This window comes from Rhinichthys klamathensis, unplaced genomic scaffold (genome assembly GCF_029890125.1).
Source record: "Rhinichthys klamathensis goyatoka isolate OS25496 unplaced genomic scaffold, OSU_Roscu_1.1 h1tg000677l_1, whole genome shotgun sequence".
NCBI classification, from domain to species: domain Eukaryota; kingdom Metazoa; phylum Chordata; class Actinopteri; order Cypriniformes; family Leuciscidae; genus Rhinichthys; species Rhinichthys klamathensis.
Window position 1 is genome coordinate 87,501 of NW_026607109.1, and position 22,500 is coordinate 110,000.

The 22,500-nt window shown below is 36.9% G+C and overlaps 2 protein-coding genes and 1 long non-coding RNA gene across 4 annotated transcripts in view; 1 reads left to right on the plus strand and 2 right to left on the minus strand.

The window, feature by feature from the left end:
* The window catches only part of LOC130076644 (disks large homolog 5-like), an 11,411-nt gene extending 3,620 nt beyond the window's left edge, over positions 1–7,791 (minus strand). Inside the window, exon 1 of the mRNA XM_056241798.1 lies at positions 7,126–7,791. Within this exon, the coding sequence (XP_056097773.1) occupies positions 7,126–7,414 (289 nt within the window). The 5' untranslated portion in view covers positions 7,415–7,791. The remainder of the gene's footprint in view (positions 1–7,125) is intronic.
* Positions 7,792–14,845: 7,054 nt separating this feature from the next.
* Positions 14,846–16,366, plus strand: LOC130076650 (uncharacterized). The gene is made up of 4 exons (XR_008805674.1): positions 14,846–14,963; positions 15,551–15,792; positions 15,995–16,066; positions 16,191–16,366. It is a non-coding gene; the product is annotated as an uncharacterized LOC130076650 (long non-coding RNA).
* A 3,112-nt stretch (positions 16,367–19,478) lies between these two features.
* The window catches only part of anxa11b (annexin A11b), an 18,185-nt gene continuing 15,163 nt past the window's right edge, over positions 19,479–22,500 (minus strand). For both annotated transcript variants that reach the window (XM_056241804.1, XM_056241803.1), the window contains exons 13-15: positions 21,683–21,741; positions 21,343–21,465; positions 19,479–20,553 (exon numbers count right to left, since the gene is read on the minus strand). In XM_056241804.1, coding sequence (XP_056097779.1) covers positions 20,494–20,553; positions 21,343–21,465; positions 21,683–21,741 — 242 coding nt within the window. In that variant the 3' untranslated portion in view covers positions 19,479–20,493. The remainder of the gene's footprint in view (positions 20,554–21,342; positions 21,466–21,682; positions 21,742–22,500) is intronic.

Genomic DNA, 22,500 nt, shown 5'->3' on the forward strand with positions numbered 1-22,500 from the left:
CACTCACACTAACATATACTTCTGCTTGGACACACTCAAGAGTTACACCTGATACACCACCACTGGTCTACTTAAAGGAACAGTGCGCCTAATATGACAATTCAGTCATTAGTTTTCATATTTATATATATATATATATTTTTTTTTTTGGGTAACGCTTTATTTTACAGTGTCCTTGTTACACATGTACTTAACATAGTAATAACAGTTAATTATGCATAATTATGAATGAATGAAAAGTTTTTATTTCGAACATGTAGAAAAAAAAAAAAAAAAAAAAAACAATAAAAGAAAAAAAAAATACAATCATACTAACAATTAATAAAAAAAAAAAATTAATAACAAAAAAAAAAAAAAAAAATTTAACTTATACATGTCCGAAAAGGAGTAGGAAGAACCATAAGCTTATTCAATCCTACCCCATCTCCACTACTTTTAAATAATTAAATTCAACTAACCCTAAACCAAACCCTAATCCTAACTCTAACCCTATAGTAAGTACATGTTAATTAATATTACTCAGTACTTACATGTATAATTAATTACACTGCAACAGTGATACCTTAAAATAAAGTGTAACAAAAAAAATAAACATAGATATCGGCTGATACCGATATGGTGGCTGATATCGTGCATCCCTACTATTTTTGTATTTTACTATTAAAACAATTGGAAACTCTTTCATTCAGCACTATAGAGCGCAATAATAGCACATCATTGATGGTATTTGCTTCTGCTGAAGCTGTTAGCCTACATTTTTTCAACTTATGTATTAAAATGTCATGTTTAACAGTGGAATTCATGGTGAAAATCTGCATTACCCATGATGCTGTAGAAAATTCCAACAATCAGAGTCAAAACAAGTAAGATGCGCCAATATATATATATATATATATATATATATATTACATGCATATTTTGCAATTAACTTAAAATGTATTGGTTTTATATATAATCGACATTTTTAAATGGGTACATTTTATATTTCTCCATTGCTTTCAATTTGATTATGCTGTTTGCAATGCCTCATGGGATTGTAGTTGTTTCCCCTCACTAAAGTCTTTTTGTCAATTTTTTCAAAAACTTTTTTCCTTCAAATCAAAGTAATTTTGTGATCCTCCTTAAAACTAGAGAAAACGAATGGAAAAAAATACGAATGGAAAAAATACTTCTGGATATAACGCCGCTCCGGGCACTAATGTACTGTACAGAAGTTTAGCCCACTATGATGATAGGGGTCCATTGTTCGGACAAAAACAGTCTTTAAAAATCTTTCAAATATCTTCTTTTGTGTTCTGCAAAGGAAAGAACATGATAAATTTTGCACAGCTGTAAAGTTTTGTCTGTCTTGTGTTTATCCAGACACGTCCTGATCCGATCGGATGCGCCGTCCACCTGCTATCACCCATGAGACCGCGACAGAACGAGCTCTAATCAACTCTCATTCACACACACACGGGAAATACAACGGAATATTAAAATACTAATAATCATTCAGGACGATAGCATTACATATTACACTATAACTGCATTATAACACTGCAATTGTTTTGTAAGGGATGGTGATGGAAAGAGAAACATGCACTGAATGTACAATAGTAAAACACACCCATGCTGAGAAATAATTAATACATGAGAGTTAATTAACACCTGAAGTTAATGACAATCGTCACGTATGTGAGGTGTGACAAGGCTCAGCGTTACTATAGCGACGGATCCAGACAGAGGCTGATAGGAACTGGGTCAACAAGCAGACAGAGAAGTGATGCTGAACCTGCGCAAAAGATCGACTCCTCAAACGGGTTTCTAAACATATGACGAGTCAGTCTGAGTCGGACCGGACTCACACAGATAGTGTTGCTGTCAACATACCAACATTTCAGTAGTCGGTTCCAATACCAGTACAAACTTCACGGTTCTCAGAAGTAGGCCTGTAGCGGCGCGTCGATGACGTCGACGCTTCGACGTCAAAAATTCGTCGACCTCATATTTTTTTGTCGACGCTTCTTTATTTATTTATGTATTTATTTTTTTGCACCGTTCCCGGCGGTACAGCTCGCCACACACACGTGGGAGACCGGAACATTGCAGAATCGAGGACGAAACAGCAACCTCTTCACAGAATTCACAACAAAGCCATGCAAAAGTCCCAACAAAAGAAAAAGTCCTAAAAACCCCCAGCTCGCACTAAATCATCGAAGGTATGGGAATACTTCAAATTTAGTCCCAAACGTAAAGGTGTCGTTATTTGCGCTCTTTGTCAAATGGAGTTGACATCCCAAGTCTCCCGCATAGTGATAGCGGCTCCCTGATGACCGCAAATTAGTTAAAATCTCCCGGAATCTAGAGCTTGCGAGCTCCAAACCGTGTAGCGCGCGCGCCGCGAGCGAGAGACCTTGCGCGTGTGTGTGCAAATGTGCGTGTGTGCCTTATGAAGCGCATGTAAACCCCACCCCCGTCAACAAAACCGAAAAATCAGTCCGGATGTTTTTTATGAGCACTGAAAACATTAAAATGAGCACCACATCCAAGTGTGATAGGGCTCATTTGAGTAGCCTACCAAACATTTTACAGTGTAGATACTCTGTAAGAACCAGATCAAAATTGTTGTGCATTGAATGTGCACTCCTGCAATTTCCATGTTACAAAAAAGAATCGTTCAATTAGTCGTTAGATTAGTCGACTAATCGATAAAATAATCGACAGACTAATCGTTTAATTAATAATCGTTTACCCCAGCCCTACTCAGAAGCAATTTCAGTAGCAAAAGCTCTACCCTATTTTGAAGTAAAAAAAAATTTTTAAATAAATTAAATGAGTTAATCAATGTTGTTTTCGTTAACTAAAATAAAATTAAAAATTATTTAAATACAGCTGAAATTAAATATTAGATGAAAAACTGAAATAAGTTTATGCCGAAGTGCTAAAATTACTAACTGAAATATAACCATCAACTTAAGTAAAAAACTAAAACTAATAAAAATGACAAAGATCACATAACAAAATCACTAAAAAGTAAACAAATTTTAAAAACGTAAAATATTTTTAACAAAAGTGTGTGTGTGCGTGAGAGGAGAGTGTGTGTGTGTGTGTGTGTGTGTGTGTGAGTGAGAGAGTGTGTGTGTGTGTGAGAGGAGAGTGAGAGTGTGTGTGTGTGTGTGTGTGTGTGTGTGAGAGGAGAGTGAGAGTGTGTGTGTGTGTGTGTGTGTGTGTGTGTGTGTGTGTGTGTGTGTGTGTGTGTGTGTGTGTGTGTGTGTGTGTGTGTGAGAGAGTGTGTGTGTGTGTGTGTGAGAGAGTGTGTGTGTGAGTGTGTGTGTGAGAGTGTGTGTGTGTGTGAGTGTGTGTGAGAGGAGAGTGAGAGTGTGTGTGTGTGTGTGTGTGTGTGTGTGTGTGTGTGTGTGTGTGTGTGTGTGTGTGAGAGAGTGTGTGTGTGAGTGTGTGTGTGAGAGTGTGTGTGTGAGTGTGTGTGTGAGAGTGTGTGTGAGAGAGTGTGTGTGTGTGTGTGAGTGTGTGTGAGAGAGTGTGTGTGTGTGAGTGTGTGTGTGTGTGTGTGTGTGAGTGTGAGAGAGTGTGTGTGTGTGTGTGTGTGTGTGTGTGTGTGTGTGTGTGTGTGTGTGTGTGTGTGTGTGTGTGTGTGTGTGTGTGTGTGTGTGTGTGTGTGTGTGTGTGTGTGTGTGTGTGTGTGAGAGAGAGAGTGTGTGTGAGAGAGAGAGTGTGTGTGAGAGAGAGAGTGTGTGAGTGTGTTGTCTGGCATTTAAACAGAGCGCATGAAGCTTGGCAAAGTACAGACCCTAAACTGGACTTCTCTTTAATTCTCTCTCACACACACACTCACACACACAGCTGTGAGCCGGACAACGGAAACTTGGACCTGACAGAGAAAGGCGCTCAATCTGTTGAGCCCTCTCTATGTGTGCCAGACTGCATGCTGGGTAGAATCTCAGTGTCCTTCATTACTCACAGCCCTGAGAAACTGACTCCTCCACATCACCAACTGGACAGAGTCATGACGGCTCATCACACACACACACACACACACACACACACACACACTTCATTACAGGTCATCTTCCTCAGCCGAGACTAATGCGCTCTATATGACTGAAGCACCACAGCATTACAAACCATCCATCACTACAAATCACATAACTGCATAATCACAATCCATGGTTAACAATTTACAAGGTTTCATTAGTTAACATTAATTACCTAACAATGAACAATAGTTTAATAGCATTTAATGTTAATCTCGACATTTACAAATTAAATATTGTCTGTTAATATACAGGTGAAACTCGAAAAATTTGAATATCATGCAACATGTATTTCAGTAATTCAAATTAAAAGGTGAAACTAATATATGTATATATAACTATGATTATACTTTTCAGAGGAGCGACATTTATGTATTTAAAATCCTTTTTTTATTTTTTTTATTTCATATAATCTAATTTTCTGAGATTTAGAATTTGGGGTTTCCATAAGCTGTAAACCATAATAAATCAAAATTATAACTTTTGCACGATATTCAAATTTTTTGAGTTTCACCTGTAAGCCAATGCACTGTGAACTAATGTGAACATTTTTATTAACTAACAAAAATGCTGTAAAATGCATTGTTCATTATTAGTTCATATGATCAAGTGTTAGGAATCTATTAACTGCGCAGACTAAATGTATAATCAATAACAAATATAAAAAGAATATATATATATATATACATATATCACTGCTTTGTCCTAAATTATGCAGTCTAGTTTTACCCAAGAATTGAATTATTAAACATGTTTTTAATAACCTCTCACTTAACCTCAGAGCTCATGACAGTTCTGCTTTGAAAGCTCTATATGTTATCACTAAAAATCAATGGGGATTTGTGCTTGCTGTCACGTTCTATAGGGGTTTTATATAAGTGAGGCGGTCAGCTGGCCTATTATGGACACAATCACTCAGGACTAGGGGTGTCACAATAGATCGCAATACAAAAATGCAACAATATCGTGGATAGTGACAAAATTATGCATTGTTTTATTCACCTAAAATAAAAATTACTCTGTAAGAAAAAATTCAAGTTTACAGAGTTTTAGTGTCAGTACTACATTAAACTGCTGTAATGTTGAATATTATGTATTATAATGCAATATTTGTGGGTTCTGATTATGCAAAATGTTTTATGTTACCAGTAAAAACAAAAGTGACCTATATTATTTTAAATACATCTAGTCAGTGACAGAGTGAAATATTGTTATTCTGGTGTCTCTATTGTCCTGTGCTTTGGGTTTCAGCACCAAGTCCAAGCCTATTCATTTACACACACAATGTAATACCAAATTTAGCATTTTAATCAACAGTACATTTTTTGTTAACCTTTTATCATATGTCTCGGAGTATCGCAATAATATCGTATCGTGAGTTCAGTATCGTGATATGAGGGTGTCGTTTCAGGAGCCTATTTATTTAAACGAAGCAGGATTAAAAACAGCCCAGAGTCATGGGACACACAAATGAGAGGAACTGATCAGAGACTCTGTGATAAATCAAGCTAAACAAACCCAACAGAACACAGCTGTGCTTTATATTGCCCACCATCATAGATCTCTAACTTGTCTAATTGATCGGCGATGCTCTATTTAACAGACAGACTCGAAGCGACTCTTCCTCTCAGTCTGGAACGGCTGCCCTGGTCCAATATCACTCACACATGTGTGTGTCATCCAATCAGATTCCTGTAACAGGGGTTTAATGGCTTTCTAGGTAATGTTATTTGATCCAGGTTTAAGCTGCATTATTTTATAGATGGCAGCTATTTCTGGCTTATGGCAAAATCCCTGCACGTCTGATGAGTTTTTTTGGCCGCAGGAATCTGAGGAACATCTGTAACACATTTACTGTACGACGTTTCGCACGGCAGATTTACACAACAGCTTTGTAACGCTTTACTCACCGGCGACGGATCTGTGCTTTCTACAAGGACACACATCAGCTGAACATCTCAGCATCTGTCCAGTGCAAACCAATACTTCTCATACAGTCTACAAAAACTATACACACAATACCACCAAATATTACAAATATGGCTACATCCCCTGTTTGACATTACATGTCATGACATCAATAAATGACAGTAATGTGACAAGGTTAAACTAGTTAACATAAACCATGCATAATTATTATGCATGCAGCTTTTATGATATATACAGTACTGGTGAAATGTTTGGAAACATTACTATTTTTAATGTTTTTGAAAAGAAGTCTCTTCTGCTCATCAAGCCTGTATTTATTTGATCAAAATATTAATTGCACTATTATTACAATTAGCTGTTTTCTATGTGAATATATAGTAAAATGTCCTTTATTTCTGTGATCAACGAACCTTTAGTGTCACATGATCCTTCAGAAATCAGTATAATATGATGATTTATTATCAATGTTGGAAACAGTTGTGCTGCTTAGTATTTTTTTATAACCTGTGATATTTTTTTCAGGATTCATTGATGAATAAAAAGTTAAAAAGAACAGCATTTACTTAAAATAGAAATCTTTTGAAACAATATACAGTCACTACCGTTCAAAGGTTTGGAGACAACATTGATAGTAAAGATTGATATTGTTGGAAATATTTCTATTTTGAATATGTGTTGTTCTTTTGAACTTTTTATACTATATATTCAGATAGAAAACAGCTATTTAAAATTTTAACAAATGCAGCCTTGATGAGCATAAGATACTTTTGACCGGTATTGTATACATATAGAGACCATTTTGAATATTTGTACTCAAAAATTTAAGTGTGTACTGCAAAAAAAACAAGGTACCTACTACCTAAAGAATCAGATTCAGATGCAGACAGACTGATATTAAAAACGTTATTAAATATTCAAATTCTAATTGTGGCATATATTATTATACTCATATATGAATGTAAATGTCCCTAGTGTTTTTATATGTTGAAAATAGTTCATATCAATATTGTTAGTTCTTGTATTGTTGGTCCTGTGAGTAACCAGGTTAAATAACACTTCTCTGGATATAATGCTGGAATGACAACAAACTAAACTACGGTGTTTTGACTAGTAAACCTGACTGGAGGAGTGTTGTGAAAGTTTTCCCAGTGGACGTGTGTACCCGTGTTGTTGTTCGCAGGCAGCAGAGCGCTGAGCAGCACCGGGTGGGTTTTCTCCAGAGCCCAGCAGAACTCCTGGAAATGATCCCTCTCCTTCTTCTCCACCAGAGTCTTGAGGAGCAGATGGACCTTCTCGGCGGAGCTGGAGCAGTTTCTGTCGAGCTCCGCTCGCTCGGCCGGGCTCAGACTCCCTGACTGGGCCAGCAGCTCCAGAACCCGGTCCACATCTGTGACGGACTCCGACAACTTTTCCTGGCATTGCTCTAACAACTCTTTGTGCTTGGGATCCATCACACCCGGTCCGCCCGCTACAGAACGACACTAAGCGCTGAAAACAACGACGCTCCTGTTAAAGAGTTTTTTGTGTGAGATTGAAAGAAGCAAGAAGCCATATTTGCGACTTTAGGAGAGACTCCAACGGTTTTTTTCCTTCTTCTTCTTCGGCTCCGGAGAGTCTCACATCTTTGCCAGGTCTCGGTTTCAAATCGATTGACGGTGGTCTGACGGCGCTCGTAACTTTAACTCGCTTTCGATCATTTTAAATTTGTTAGAAAGTTTGACAGTTTATCACAAATTCTCGCCGTAACTCCAATGATCAGAGGTGCGGCGGAGCTCCGCCATGACTCCACAACTCCGCAGCTGCTATCATCTGCCAATCAAAGCCTAGCAGAGGGAGGGGCACGGAGAATGGGGCGGGGCTCCCACCTGCCAATCAAACCGGTTCAACAAGAGGGGAACGATAAAGGGGCGTGGCTGCTACATGCCACTCAAAGCGGTTAAACGGGAGGGGAACAAGAGAGGGGCGTGGCTTCTGATAAAACACCTAGGCGTTCACTGGCGAGATTATTTCATTATTAACAGATGAGTACAAAGTAACAAAACACTTTCATGTTGTTGTTTTTTCTTTTATGCTTTTCCTGTAATCGTCAACTCTTAGGTAATGATGTCATCTCTATAAACCTGTCTGAATATAAACATGAGTCCGAATGTTATTTTTGTGAGTTCATAATTAAATTCCTGATTATTATTCATTTAAATTTCACTCAGGACTGACCTGTGGTGTGACATGTTTTAATAATTCATGTAAAACTATTTTATAGTTATTTTAAAACATGTTTTTTATGTCTTTACTGTTAAAAATTCAGTGCACAAAACTGATTAACTCAAAAACTGTATTTAAAAATGGTGGGAAAAATGTATAAAATATAGTCATATGCATAAGGTGTATGTTAATGTTAACCTAGAATCCTGGTGTTAAAAATCCACAAATCCATATAAGATAAAGCTGAGAAAATAAAACAACCATTGCTCACCTGTTGCCAAGGTTATTTGGTATTTTATCTGGTTGTGGTTTATACAGTAAAGCCCACAAAGCACAGAATATGATATTTAGGACATGATGCTAGATCTAATGTTTGATTTTCCATTGTTAACTCTTGCGTTGTGTAATGTGTAACCTGAACGATGCTCAACACACACTCACTGTCCACAGAAAACACATACAATAAAATAAGCATTGCAGCTCATAATAAACCATTAAAGCAAAAGGAAGTATTTTAATAAACAGATATTTAACTTATAAGAAACATATTCACTTAATATAACTTCAATTAACAGGATGTTCATAAAGAATTGATAGTTAGCATACGTCAGTTTGAAGTTCATTTTCATATTTTTAACTTTTGAAATATATTTCAAAAATATTATCTTTGGTATTTTGATATTATCAGACTGATCCATGTACTTTGATCAAATAGAGCGACACAAACAACACAAAACATCACAGAATCCATCAAAATCTTACTGATGATGTTTGTGCTGCTGCTGATTTCCCTCCAAAATTATGTCACTTCCTGTCAGGTGATGTCATTAAGTAACTGTGATTTTACAAAATAAAAGACTAATGGGATTGAATCCGATATTGAGGACACGGGAAATGTATCACCAATTTAAAAAAAAAATCCTGAATATCTAGATTTCAATTAAGTATTTGATTGATTCCATAAATTATCGTTTTTTCATTTTTGCAGCATGTATTAACAAGACAAAAATGAACATCCACTCAAACCCAAGTAAAGAAATGATTTCCAACCTTTAATGTTTCTATGAAGGGACATGGGAGTGTAGTTTAGCTCATAGCAGGATTGATCCAGGTGTAATATGAGCTCATGTCTGAGATAAAACAGCCAGACATGTGAGATGAGGACCTCAAAGGAGCAGTGCTCATGTGACTGTGTGTTTTAGTGATTACATAACCTCACAATCTCACCGGGTGTTTAATTTGGAAACTCAACGGAGTCTCGACTCCCAGCCGGAGTCATCTGAGAGGAGTTTTATTAGCTTTAGCTGGAACCAACAAATCACAACAAACATGGCGAGACCGGGGCTAGTTGTCACACTCTTTACTCCAGTGAATACTTCTCAGTTTAAAAATGAATTTCAATGTCTGTACAGATACAAACCTTAAAGTCTCTTAAACTGCTGTTTATTGATATATTTATAAATACGTCTAAAAAAAACATATCTACGCATTATAAATGCTTGCAGCAAAATAATTATAAAACAGCACAAACATTTGTATAAAAAACATGTTGCCAACTGATACATACTTACAAAAAGCACTAGAAATAGTTTCTGAACACTTTTCAAATGTTACATTTATATCAAACCATTGTTGTTATCAAACCAATAAATCAATTGACGAACGCTTAAAAGATGTGACAACTTGCCCAAAACTCTCTTGATCTGGAAACTCGATTAAACTTTTCTTTCCTCTTTTAAAACTGTACTGTAGTTTGTACTGTATTGCATCATTCACGCAGTGGATTCATCTAAATCCCCGCCGCCACTGTAAACGGAGGCAGAGACCCAGCAAACACGTGACGTAACGGCGACCAAAAGTGACGTCAGTATTGGTCGTGGGTTCGTCGCGTCACCAAAAGACTATGCCACGACGTTGTGGCAACTTCATCAGAAGGTAGTCTCGTGACCACAGCGCTTGGTCGCTTCCTTACCTTCCCACAACGTTGTCTAAAGACCAGCTGATGACCAATCATTTTCTAACCTCCTCACCACGTCTTAGCCACGTCATTTCTTGACTTAGAAGCAGATGTACATTTTAATAGAAGAATTTTTTTTCAGATATTTTGTATGTACAGGTGCTGGTCATATAATTAGAATATCATCAAAAAGTTTATTTATATCAGTAATTCCATTCAAAAAGTAAAACTATAATTTAATTTATATATATATATATATATATATATATAATTTAAAAATGTTACCCTATTCACCTGTGACAGGGTAACATTACCCTGTAACATTACCCTGACACTTGTTACAGTGTCTTAAGTGAGACACTGTAACAAGTGTCTCACTTAAGACTCATTCAAGTCATACAGATTTCAACAATTTCCCTTCGGTACACTAGGGGGCAGTATATGCAACTCAAACGATTGCAGCGAAGAGCTTCCGCTGCTGGTGTATAGAAGTCCCACCTCACGAACCGGAACATGCGTGGATTGTGTTTGAATTTTCACTTTTCGTATCCTTTGACCGTCTTCTAGTTGTTTATTTTACACACTTTCTTATCTTTTTAGTTACCTAACGTTACAGCAGTAGTTTAACTTATCAATCGAAGAAAGAAGAAATACACCATTCCTTCAAGACGAAACAGGTAAGTGTAAAAACAACCCGCCGTAAGGGTCCCACACGTTCTCTAAAGTTTCCTAATTTTACATTTTAACCAAGATCTCTATTTCAAATGTAGTTTAAAATGGCTTTTTAACTAGTTAGGTTTAATTGTTGAGTAGACAGTGTTGCGTCACATTTGCTCAAATAGAACATGTCTGAGTGGGCCTAACGTTACTGTAGGCCTACTGTTGTTGTTTTATATGTACAGATACTGGTCATATAATTAGAATATCATCAAAAAGTTGATTTATATCAGTGGAATTTACTGCTGTAGTCTCTTACTGTGGTAATTTCATTATCCTGGTAAATAGAATAACTTATTTCAGCTTTATTTAATTGTTGTTTTGTATTATTACATATTGTTTTTCTCCCTTCCCAGTTCCTAGAAACCCTGTTTTTGTCTGGAAATGTTGTATTCACACAATAGTGGTGTGGGAAACTATTAAACTCGCATCTAATTTCTTCCATTGCAGCTCTCGGTGATTGTCTTCACTGAAATCGGAAATCACAGAAATCTGCAGTGTTTTTCAGGTAAGCATGTTTTTAAAAAAGTGATAGTATTAAATCCAGTATACAAATATTGTTATTGGGGGACTGTAAACTATTCTGTTTTTAGAACTTGACAATCCACTAACTTAAACCTTTTCAGAAACATCAAGTGGCTACCATGTCCTTACTAGGGGTGTAGTTTGATACGATACACTTGTGTCACGGTTCGGTACGTTTTCGATACAGCAAAAATAAAGAAATGCCAGAGAAATGTCCTTGATATAATTTTTTTAATTATATTTTTATTAAAACTAACATCATAAAGTATGATATTTTTTTACTTTGAGCAATGATGGAGCTATACTTGACTTTTCTTAGGAGCATATAAAACAAAAACAGCTCCTTGGACAAAATGAAATGTAATATTGTAGTAGTTATAAACAAAGGTTTATTTTAGTTCAGATTAACATTTGAGGGCAGCAATTGTATTCATAATGTCAAAATAAAACCGACGTAATGTTACTTGAAAGCATTATAGCCTACTATTCCTGCCACACTTCCATGGTTACAGTTAGTAGTGTTACTACAGTAAATCCATGGTGAATGTTGCTGATCTGTGGACACTGATTAGTTCATTCATGGCACAATGTTTCTCCTGGTTTCCACGTCAGCGCGGTTTGAATTGTAAAATTTGATTGTATTTTAGGATGAAGCGAAGTCGGAGAATCTATTTACAGTCCTGGAGAGCTACCAGACGCACTCTCCAAAAACTCCATGCAAGCCAGGCAGAAAATGCACGTGCGAGCCAGACAGGGAATGCCTGTGCAAGCCAGGCAGAGAATCTCACTCACCAAAACACTGAGAGCCTCAATAGAGACGCATTCATGGCATGTGGAAGAGATGGAATGGTGATAGAGGACGTGTCCGATTTGAAGAGAGATAAAAGCATGAATGAAGACAATTTGTTTGAAGACAGTGTGCATGAGTCATGTGACAGGCACAAAAGTGGTATGGAGTCACCCTGCAGTGACTCAGTGAGCAGTGACTCAGACCTCGACAACCACTCTGATGGCACATTGTTTGAAGCCCTTGCAGCTTGGACCAGTGAGTTCCGGGTGAAGCACAATGCTGTGGATAGCTTACTGAAATTGCTGCAAAGCCATGGTCATCCACAACTGCCATCCACTGCCCGTACACTCCTGAAAACACCTAGAGAAGTGAAAACTGTGGAGAAGTCTGGCATGGAGTGTCTACACTACCAATTGAAGGAGAAACTAGTTGAGACCCTAGATCGTTACCCAGTTCAGCTTGTGAGTGATCTTGAGACTCTGGAGCTGTCCTTTAATGTTGATGGACTGCCTCTCTTCAAAAGCTCTGGGAAGTCCATGTGGCCGGTCCTCTGTGCTGTAATGCTTAGTCCAGTTACTATTTTTCCCACTACACTGACTTGTGGGATGAAGAAGCCAACTGACCTTGGCTTCCTGGAGGACACAGTTAAGGACCTAGCTGAGATCTTAGCAAATGGCCTGAACTACAGAGGGAGGAACATTAAAGTGACGGTTAGGTGCTTTGTGTGTGACGCCCCAGCCAAAGCAATGATCAAGAACACCAAATGTTACTCAGGGTACTATGGATGTGAGCGATGCACACAACAAGGATTATGGTTAAATCGAGTCACATACCCGGAGACATCTGATTTAGAGCTGCGTACTGATGCATCATTCAGAGCTCAAACACAGCCTGAGCACCACCATGGCACCACACCACTGTCTGACCTTCCAATTGACATGGTTCAGAGTTTCCCCATTGACTATATGCACCAGGTCTGCCTAGGCGTCACAAAGAAGCTGCTCTATATTTGGTGCAGAGGCGAAAAGGGGATGCGGATATCTGCCAGCCAGGTTCAGGAGTTGAGCAGCAGGCTGCTGATGCTGAAGTCATCAATCCCCTCGATTTTTGCACGCAGCCCTCGAGGCCTGGATGAGCTTGAACGATGGAAGGCAACTGAGTTTCGCCAGTTTCTGCTATACACAGGGAAACTGGTGCTGAAAGGTGTCTTAAGAGAGGACCTTTACAACCACTTCCTGACATTGAGTGTTGCTGTTGGGTTGCTGGTGTGTCCAACACTGGTGCAGCAGTACCATGACTATGCTCACCAACTACTACAATACTTTGTAGAGAAAGGCTGTGAACTGTACGGGCACACCTTCCTGGTCTACAACACACACACCATGCTGCACCTGTCAACAGATGCAGTGTGCTTCAAAGGCCTGGACAACTGCAGTGCTTTCATGTTTGAGAACTACCTCCAGGCCATTAAGAAGATGGTACGATCTGGAAAGAGTTCCCTGGCTCAGGTAGCAAACAGACTGGAAGAGAGTCTGAACCGGCCAATTGCACATCAAAAAAAGAGAACTTCCAAAAAAAGGAAGGACCAGGCATACTATTTGGAAGATGGACATTGCTGTGAAGTTGTGGATCAGGTAGAAAAAGAGGGAAAGGTTAAATGCATAGTCTACCGCCACCCTGAACCTCTTTTCTCTCAGCCATGCAGTTCGTTTTTGATTCGGGTTTTCCAATACCACAGGAGGAACACACTGATGAAGAGGATTCCTACAACAGAACTCTGGAGGAGCGCCATACTAGTAGATAGGGGGCAGATTACAACTTTTATGGCAGTTCTACATCAGGTCTGAAGAAAGGTGAAAATGGATCTGAGTATGACCAAGGGGAAAGTCTTAGCCCAAAGGCTGAATCGTTTAAAGACAAAAAAAATTTTAGATCTTTTTTAGATTTTTTTTTAGTAGTTTTAGAAGATACGCGGATTCGCCCACTCATTGCGCGCGCCGAGCAGACACCAGTGAAACTTGACAACATCATGTCGACGAGACGCTGTGTTCTGAAGTGCGAATCAAAAGCGAACTTTTTTTTCACTGCCCAGGGACAAGCATGTGAAGAATCAGTGGCTAGAGTTTATATTTACAACTATACCCGAACCTTGTGCTGTGTTCGCGTCATTTTAATGACGATTCCTTTACAAACATAAATGCTTTCAAGTGTGGATTCGCGAGCCGGTTGATACTGAAGGAAGGTTCAGTACCAAGTTTATTTGGATCAGCTTCCTCCTCCGAATCACAACCTGTAAGTACTATTAATAATTGTTGCTTTTATGGGTTTTGTAGCATGCTCAATAAGTATGCGTGTGTGTTGTGTAAGTTACGCTCAGCGCAGCTTCTAGGTCTCCAATGTCATTTTTTTTTTATATGTGAAATGTTTGTCGTTGTTATTGGAGTTGTCATAAAGACTAGAGCGTCTTGTAGTACTGTCATTGAGGTTGTCTATTCTTTCTAATCAACAGCATGTCTTACGTCGTTGTTGAATTCCTCACTGAAGGGAGTGTAGCTGTGGTGGCTAAATGTTGGACATATAAGGAACTAACGGTATTTTATCAGATCATTGGCTATTGACTATTTTCTGGGAGTGTCAGTATGTACTGTACTTTGGAAAATACAGTGGTCATTAAATATTTTTCATGAATTTCAGGATGAGTATTGTTACTGGCCCGCGTGCAACCCGACAGCCAGAGCACGAAGAGGGGAACAACCTGATCCTGATACTTGGATTTCCAGGAAAGTCAAGGTGTTTAGTGGTGTTACAGGTACAGTTGTATTAATTTGTTGTCCAGTTTTTGCTGTGCATGCTTTTTTTTTTTTTATCTGCTAAGAAAGCAAAATACATTGCATCATGTAGAATACTTGTAAATGTTTAAACTAATCCTATATTGTTTGTACTTTCCCCAATGTTCACATTTCTTTGTAGCTGACTTTAACCAGGCACTTCGGTGGTTGAGAAAGGCCGAAACATTGTCAAACGTGGAAAGTGCAGATGATGGGGCTGTGCTCTCAAAAAGGACATCAAAAAGGCCAGCAAAATTTGCTTACAGCAGCGATGAGGGTATTTACATTTACATGTAGTTATTTATTACATGCTGTATCTCTGACTGGTTTGTTGACTGGAGTTTATTATATGCTTTTTAGATGAAGACTCTGCAGAACAGGTCCTCCAAACTAATAAGAAATCCAGAGGTATGATATTAAATAACTGTTCAATATTTCTCAAGAGTACCATGCTTCACAAGACTGCCCTCTATAAGAAAATCGCTAGCATGACATTTTTGGAATTCATTAGACAGGGTCCCGTAAATGAATGATTAACCAAAGTATCTTGGTAATATGTATCATCTAGGTTTGTCCCATGGACCACCAGAGGTGCCACTTTCATGGAAATCTTCTGCAGGACCAACACACCCTCCACCTCCCATCTGCATCTTTCCGCAGACAAACACTATGAACAGTAAGTTAACAATTGTTGCATAAGCTTTGTCAAGTTGTGCGGATCTATATTAAAATATACCTTATGTTGATATTTTTTATTTATTTACACAGACCTTGATCCAGTTAGTCCTATTCAGCCTGAGATGTCTGATGGTATGATTATATTTTTATTGTTGGTTTAATGACTTTGAAAATCTTGTTTATTTGTAAAGTGTTACAGTTATCAACATATCAACATATTGACACAAAAAATGTAGCCTGGTGATTTGAACTTTGGTAGTTCTCGTTTTATAACATGCTGAACCTAAGTGTTGAGTTTAATCGCTTGCATTTTGTATTGCATATGTGCACACAGAAACTGCCAGCTGCTCCTCAAGTGTGTCAGACTCTATCTCCGCCTTAACCCAAACGGTTACAGTAATACAAGGTATGTTAATTTTTATTGTGGGTAAATTTCAGTCATGTAATAACTGCAATGTGTTATCTTTGCACTTTGTACGTTTCTGACCTTCATTTTAATGTCTTTGAAACATTTTGTGTTTCTGAAACAGAGACACTTAAGGCAATGTTGACCCGCCAGGATGTGATGGCAAAAAACATCCAGGAGATCCTCCTCCGGTTAAACCAGACTGGAGGGGCCAGCCAGGGTCCGGAGACCCCAATAGAAATCGATGTGGCCCAGTCTTTGGAAGAACTTGCTGTCTTGGAGGCAAAACTGAAAGAGCTTCCAGACTACAAGAAGAGATTGGTGGGTAATGGTTTAAACATAAAGCTATGTTTTATGTAGAGCTAAATATTTACTGCATTACGGATTTTTAATTTTCTGTATTTCCTCTGTGTAGACACACCATCTCAGTCTGATTGGTGGAGCCAACCCGGGAGAAGTTACAAGGCGTATCATGAGGGCTGTAGCTTCTAGCAGTGTCTGGAAGAACTACAGCCTTCATGGGAAGAAGGGAAAAAAAACGTTGCTGCATACAGCAGTGTACCAGGTTATCAAACGTGAGTTTAATATAAGTGTTACTTTTGGTAATAATTGTGTGGATGTTCCACAGCACAAAAAAATGCATTTATGCTTGTCTAAACAATTTCTGCTTTACAATTGGTTCATGTTTCAAAATATAGCTTGCTGTTTTCAAATCTAAAAGACAATATCAAAATGCCCTTCTGCTTCATTTAATATATATTAAATGTGTCCACCACTTGTTTTGTAAAACATTGTAATTACACAAGAAATTTACAAAACATTTACAAATTTTTTTATTCTACACAACAGGGGCTATCATGCTGAGTCGGTCCGGACTACAGGACAAAGCTGTGGAGGAACTCGTCACAAATGTTTTAAAACATGCCCCAGCCCACAGTAAACTACAGGTACAAATATACACTTCTTGTGAGCATTTCACTTAAAAGACTGTGGCAATCGACTATTACTTGTAGGGATGGGCCGATACCACTTTATGGAATGAGTAGCAGTACTTAGTATTTCATTTTTTGCACTTGCCGATACTTACAGTGTACCGATACAAAATCTTGACATTAAATCTTGAAGGTCTGTTCACTTAATTTATTTAAATTGTTTGTCTAGGTGCAGCCAGTCCCAGAAGTGGCAGTCCCACATTAGGACAATAACCAGCAATTCAGATGAAGACCTTTTTAAAGTGTTTTAAATAGTGACATTTATTTTTTTCCTTTTTTGCTTTAATGTATAGTTGTTTTTTCCCCATTTGTTATTTTAGTGTCTGTTAAATTCTGTTAAATAAAATCTGCAAAAACACTTTTCAGTTCTTTCAATTATTCTACAATGTTTTTTAACATGTTTAACATTAACATTAGTGAATGTTTAAACATGTTTTTACCAATTGTTTGAGTAAAATGTCGATTTGAACAGTAATGCTAGTTGAAACAACCAACAAACAAAAAGTTCTGAACAAGAACCACAATTATAGATGTTGCTGTGGCAGGTAAATGCTAGTATAAATGGATGTCAATAAATCCACTGCAGAATGAATATATATATATATATATATATATGAAAAAGTCATCAAATGACCAATTGGCGACCAATAACGCTGCCGCAACGTACTGGCTACGTCGCAGCAACGTCATCCAAAAGACGAATCGGCGACCAAAATTAAATAACGTTTAACATAACGTACTGAAGACGTACTGAAGACGTTGTCACGTTGTCGGTTGGCGACGTCGTAGCGACCTCTTTTGGTGTTTCACTTTGGCGGTTGTGGCGACGTCATATGCTAACGTAAGCGTGACTAAAAATGACCAGCACGTGACGTCGTCACAACGTAATATTGTTTGCTGGGGATTTGAGAGGATTTGTTGATTATATTTATATTATATTAAGCTAAAGCCTGAGCTCAATGTGTGTATTGAATGTTTAAATCTGAAACTCAGATTACAGAGTCTGCTTCACATAATCTCCATACAAACCCAGATAACAGCGATCAAAAAAGACTGAATATATGTCTGATCCCAGATGGCATTTGGAATTGTGTCAGGCAAATGGATTCAAATGATTATAGCCAAAACACACAGATGATGTCAATGTACACACACACACACACACACACATATGGAAGGCCTGAGGTCATGAACTCTGGACCTGTTTGTCTAATCAAATCACTTGTTTCACCCACTGGTAACACCAGAGAACATCGACCTATACCAGGGTTTATATGCTGATAATGGATGGAGATGATGCCCTGAAAAATGAATGAATGAAAATGTTATCCTTCTTTGTTTATGCTTTGCATGGATGAAAGTGCTTTTGAAATGCAAATTCAAACTATTTTTATATCGCTTTCAAGCGCACACTGCTACAGCTTGCACTTTTATATAAGCAAGCACACATTACAAAAACATGGTAACTTTACAATAAGGTTCCATTAGTTAAAGGTAACGTTTTTGTTCAAAATTAACAAAATATAAATAATGAGTCAATGCATCATCAATGATTATTCCAAAACGTGTTTTTGTCTTACCCTGATTCACTATGGTAAGCCTATTATAGAAATGTCGGGGTGGTTTTCGCGGGAAATCGCGTGCATAGGTCGCTCGCCCGTGCGTGCTCGTCATATCCGTAAACAGAGAAAAGTTGCTCCGGCTGCTTTGACGCATGTCTGGTGTGGGGTGAGTGACAGAGGTTAGTTCTCACACGAGATCTTCCTTGACTTCTTTTTGTCTATTAATAGGTTACAGTAAAGTCTTCAGCTGGTCAGCTTGAGATCCTTTCAATCTAAACTAATAGTGAATGTGTTATGAGCAGTAGGATAGTCATATTCATCCGCACAGTCACGCAGAGACGAAGCACAACTAAACCAATGTTCTTCCGCAAAATGCATACAGTTGTGTCTCTTTATCACCAGAGGGGTTACAGTGTACCTTTAACATGAACTATGAAAAAATACTTCTTATTAAGAATGTATTAATCTCACTAAAGATGAATTTCAACATTTACTGATATATTACTAAAAATCAAAAGTTGTATCTGTTAACATTAATGGACCCGAGCTAACATGAACAAACAATAAACAGTTGCATTTTTATTAACGAAGATTAATAAATACTGTAACAACTGTATTTCTTATTGTTGGTTAGTGCATTAATTAATGGGACATTTTGCAAACTGTTACCCAAAACACAGCAATTAATCATTTCAAAGTAAGAAAAGTAAGCTGGAGTTCTCTTAGTCATTCATGAAGGGTTTTTATTAAACAGACACATGTTACTAGACGAGATTAGTTGGCTGAGTGATCACATACACTAGTAAATCCCTGAAAAAAGTAGTCTTCATGTTAATAAACAGCACAACACCAATTATCAAGATGAAAGAGTGGTCACTTTACTGCCCTCTACTGCGGCAGCAAAACATATTCATGCTAAAAAACAACAACATGCGCTCACAAAACTGGTCATATTTCACCCCAAACTCATATAGAGGAAATACGAAATTAAGTTTTGCATGAATAAGAAATTAAGTCTATTTTAAAACTATGAATATGCATTTCCATGTTGCAAAAAATATTATTTAAATTGTAAAAAGAAAATTCAAATTGTATGATTTTTATATGTATTACTATAAAACTGCAAATAATATTGTATTGCAGTACTAAGACTCGCTATACAGCAAATGAGAATTACTACAAAGGTTTAGATGCGTTAGTCATGGAAATGTAGGGGGAAAACTTGCCTAATTGTCATGGGGGGGGGGATGTCATAATGCAAAAAGATCTTAATGTTTCTAAAATAGACTTCACTTTTTTTTTTAGAAAAATTAATTTCTTGTTTTTAGGGTGAAATATGACACGTTTACATGAGCTGCACTCATCGAGACCTTCATGAGGATTGACACTTTTTGTCAGAGAACTCTTGCATAGGGATCATAAAGCTCACTATATAAAAACTATGGCATATATTTCAGTACTTCAAGGCATTTGAGATTTCAGTGATGATGTTCAGATTGTACAGATTGTGTTTTTGGTTTGCGAACGACAATCCCAGGTTCTGATTCCCCTTTGGCATCAGTCACTGAAGACACTACAAGTATATATTGATGCATCAACAGTTACAAAATATATATATTCTCTAGATATCATGCATAGTCCGAGATTATATAGCAAAACAAATAATAAACTATATCATAATAATAATAATGTCATCTCTAAGGCACAAATGAAATGCTATTTTGGCTGTGAACTTTATAAAGCTGTGAAGAGAGAGATTACTGTATTAGTTAACATGACGCTATTATCTGACATATTAATATATATGGGCAAGATTAATATGACAACGCCACATATCCAGTCGTGATGGCACGGTGTCTGCCGTCCTGGTTCTTCAGTCACTTCCTCCACACAGCTTCAGCAACAGCTTCTTGTAATCACCAGACGTGTCTCCCTGATGAGAAATACTTGTGTTTATACCAGTGTGATTATTCATAATATTCTATTTCTAGCTACAGGACAAATAAACTCTTTAATTTGCTAATTGATTATACTTAAATATGATATGAATAATATATGCCTCCTAAAATTAAATGACTATAAAAAAAAAAAAAAAATTTTAAAGAAGTATTTTATGGCTGCATTTATTTGATCAAAAATTGTGAAATAATATTACAATTTAAAATAACTGTTTTCTATGTGAATATATAGTAAAGTGTAATTTTTTCCTGTGATCAAAGCTGTATTTTCAGCATCATTACTCCAGTCTTCAGTGTCACATGATCCTTCAGAAATCACTCTAATATGATGATCTGATGCTCAAGAAACATTTATGATTATTATCAAATTGTGTTCATATTTATGTGGAAACTGTTCAAAAGTTTAAGAGTCAGTAAGATTTTTTTTTTGTAAATGAAAAATTAATTAAATGTTTATTAAGCATCAAATCATCATATAAGAGTGATTTCTGAAGGATCATGTGACACTTGCTTTGATCACAGGAATAAATTATAGCTTCAATATATTCACATAGAAAACAGCTGATTTAAATTATAAAAATGTTTCACAATATTACTGTTTTTTTAACTCAAATAAATGCAGCCTTGATGAGCAGAAGAGGCTTTTATTTAAAACAATACAAAATTATTCTAAACTCTTGATCTGTAGTGTATGTACGTCTTATGAATAAAGCATAAGGATAAATACAGTGTATTGTGTGTGTGTGTGTGTGTGTGAGACTTACAGAGATGTGAGTGTAGAGTGACTTCCCGAACTGGCGCAGATACTCCTGTCTGATATCCAACATGTCCACCTCAGAGCGGGTCACCATGATGCGGATCAGAGTCCTGTCTTTGGTGCCCGCACCCTAAACCAAAGAAAACCATCATCATCATCATCTTCATCATCATCTTCATGTTTGCAGTGCCATTTTTGTACCAACAGGAAAAGAGGAAGTGCATGCACAATATATAATGCTAAGAAAACATAAAAATAACCCACAAATACATGCTTCCGAATGACCTCAGACATACATTATCATAGCAAAATATGCCTATATGTATATTTATCAGCATATTCTTTACCTGCATGGCCTTGTGGAGACGTTCAGCAAAATAGGCAGGAGTGTTTTTAATGCACTTCACTGAAAAACAGCACAGATGGGACATGATTATGAACATTACTTCATATTACACAGAGGAATACTTTAAATATGATTAGTAATAATTAGGGCTGTCAAATGATTAATCGTGATTAATCACATCCAAAATAAAAGTTTTTTTTACATAATTTATGTGGGTGTACTGTGTATAATTATTTTATATATATAAATACACACACATGCTTGTATATATTTAAGAAATATTTTCATGTATACTGTATATAGATTTATATAAAATTTATATTATATGTAAATATTTTATATATAAATAATATTTTTTTCTTAAATATACATGCATGTGTGTGTATTTATATATATACAAAATAATTATACACAGTACACCCACATATATTATTATGAAAAAAAAACTTTTATTTTGGATGTGATTAATCACGATTAATCATTTGACAGCCCTAGTAATAATACATTTAACCAGTTACAGAATAGAAATTTGATCATAAGCCTCCAATTTTACAATGTTTAGGAAGTTTTTATATAAAAACTTTAACAGTATATGGTAAAATATGGCTAAAAAAATGCAAATAAAACAGAATCATACTTGAAAAGCAGCCACTGGTAAATATTAATACGAATCACGACACTGATTTCCCACTGATTTATTACAGTATATATTATCACAATAAAACAAGTGTTATAACAACACATTATAAAAAGAGCAAAATCTCAAAATTGAGCAGTGCATGAAAAACAATGGTCTTGCATACTGAGTCATATTTGCAT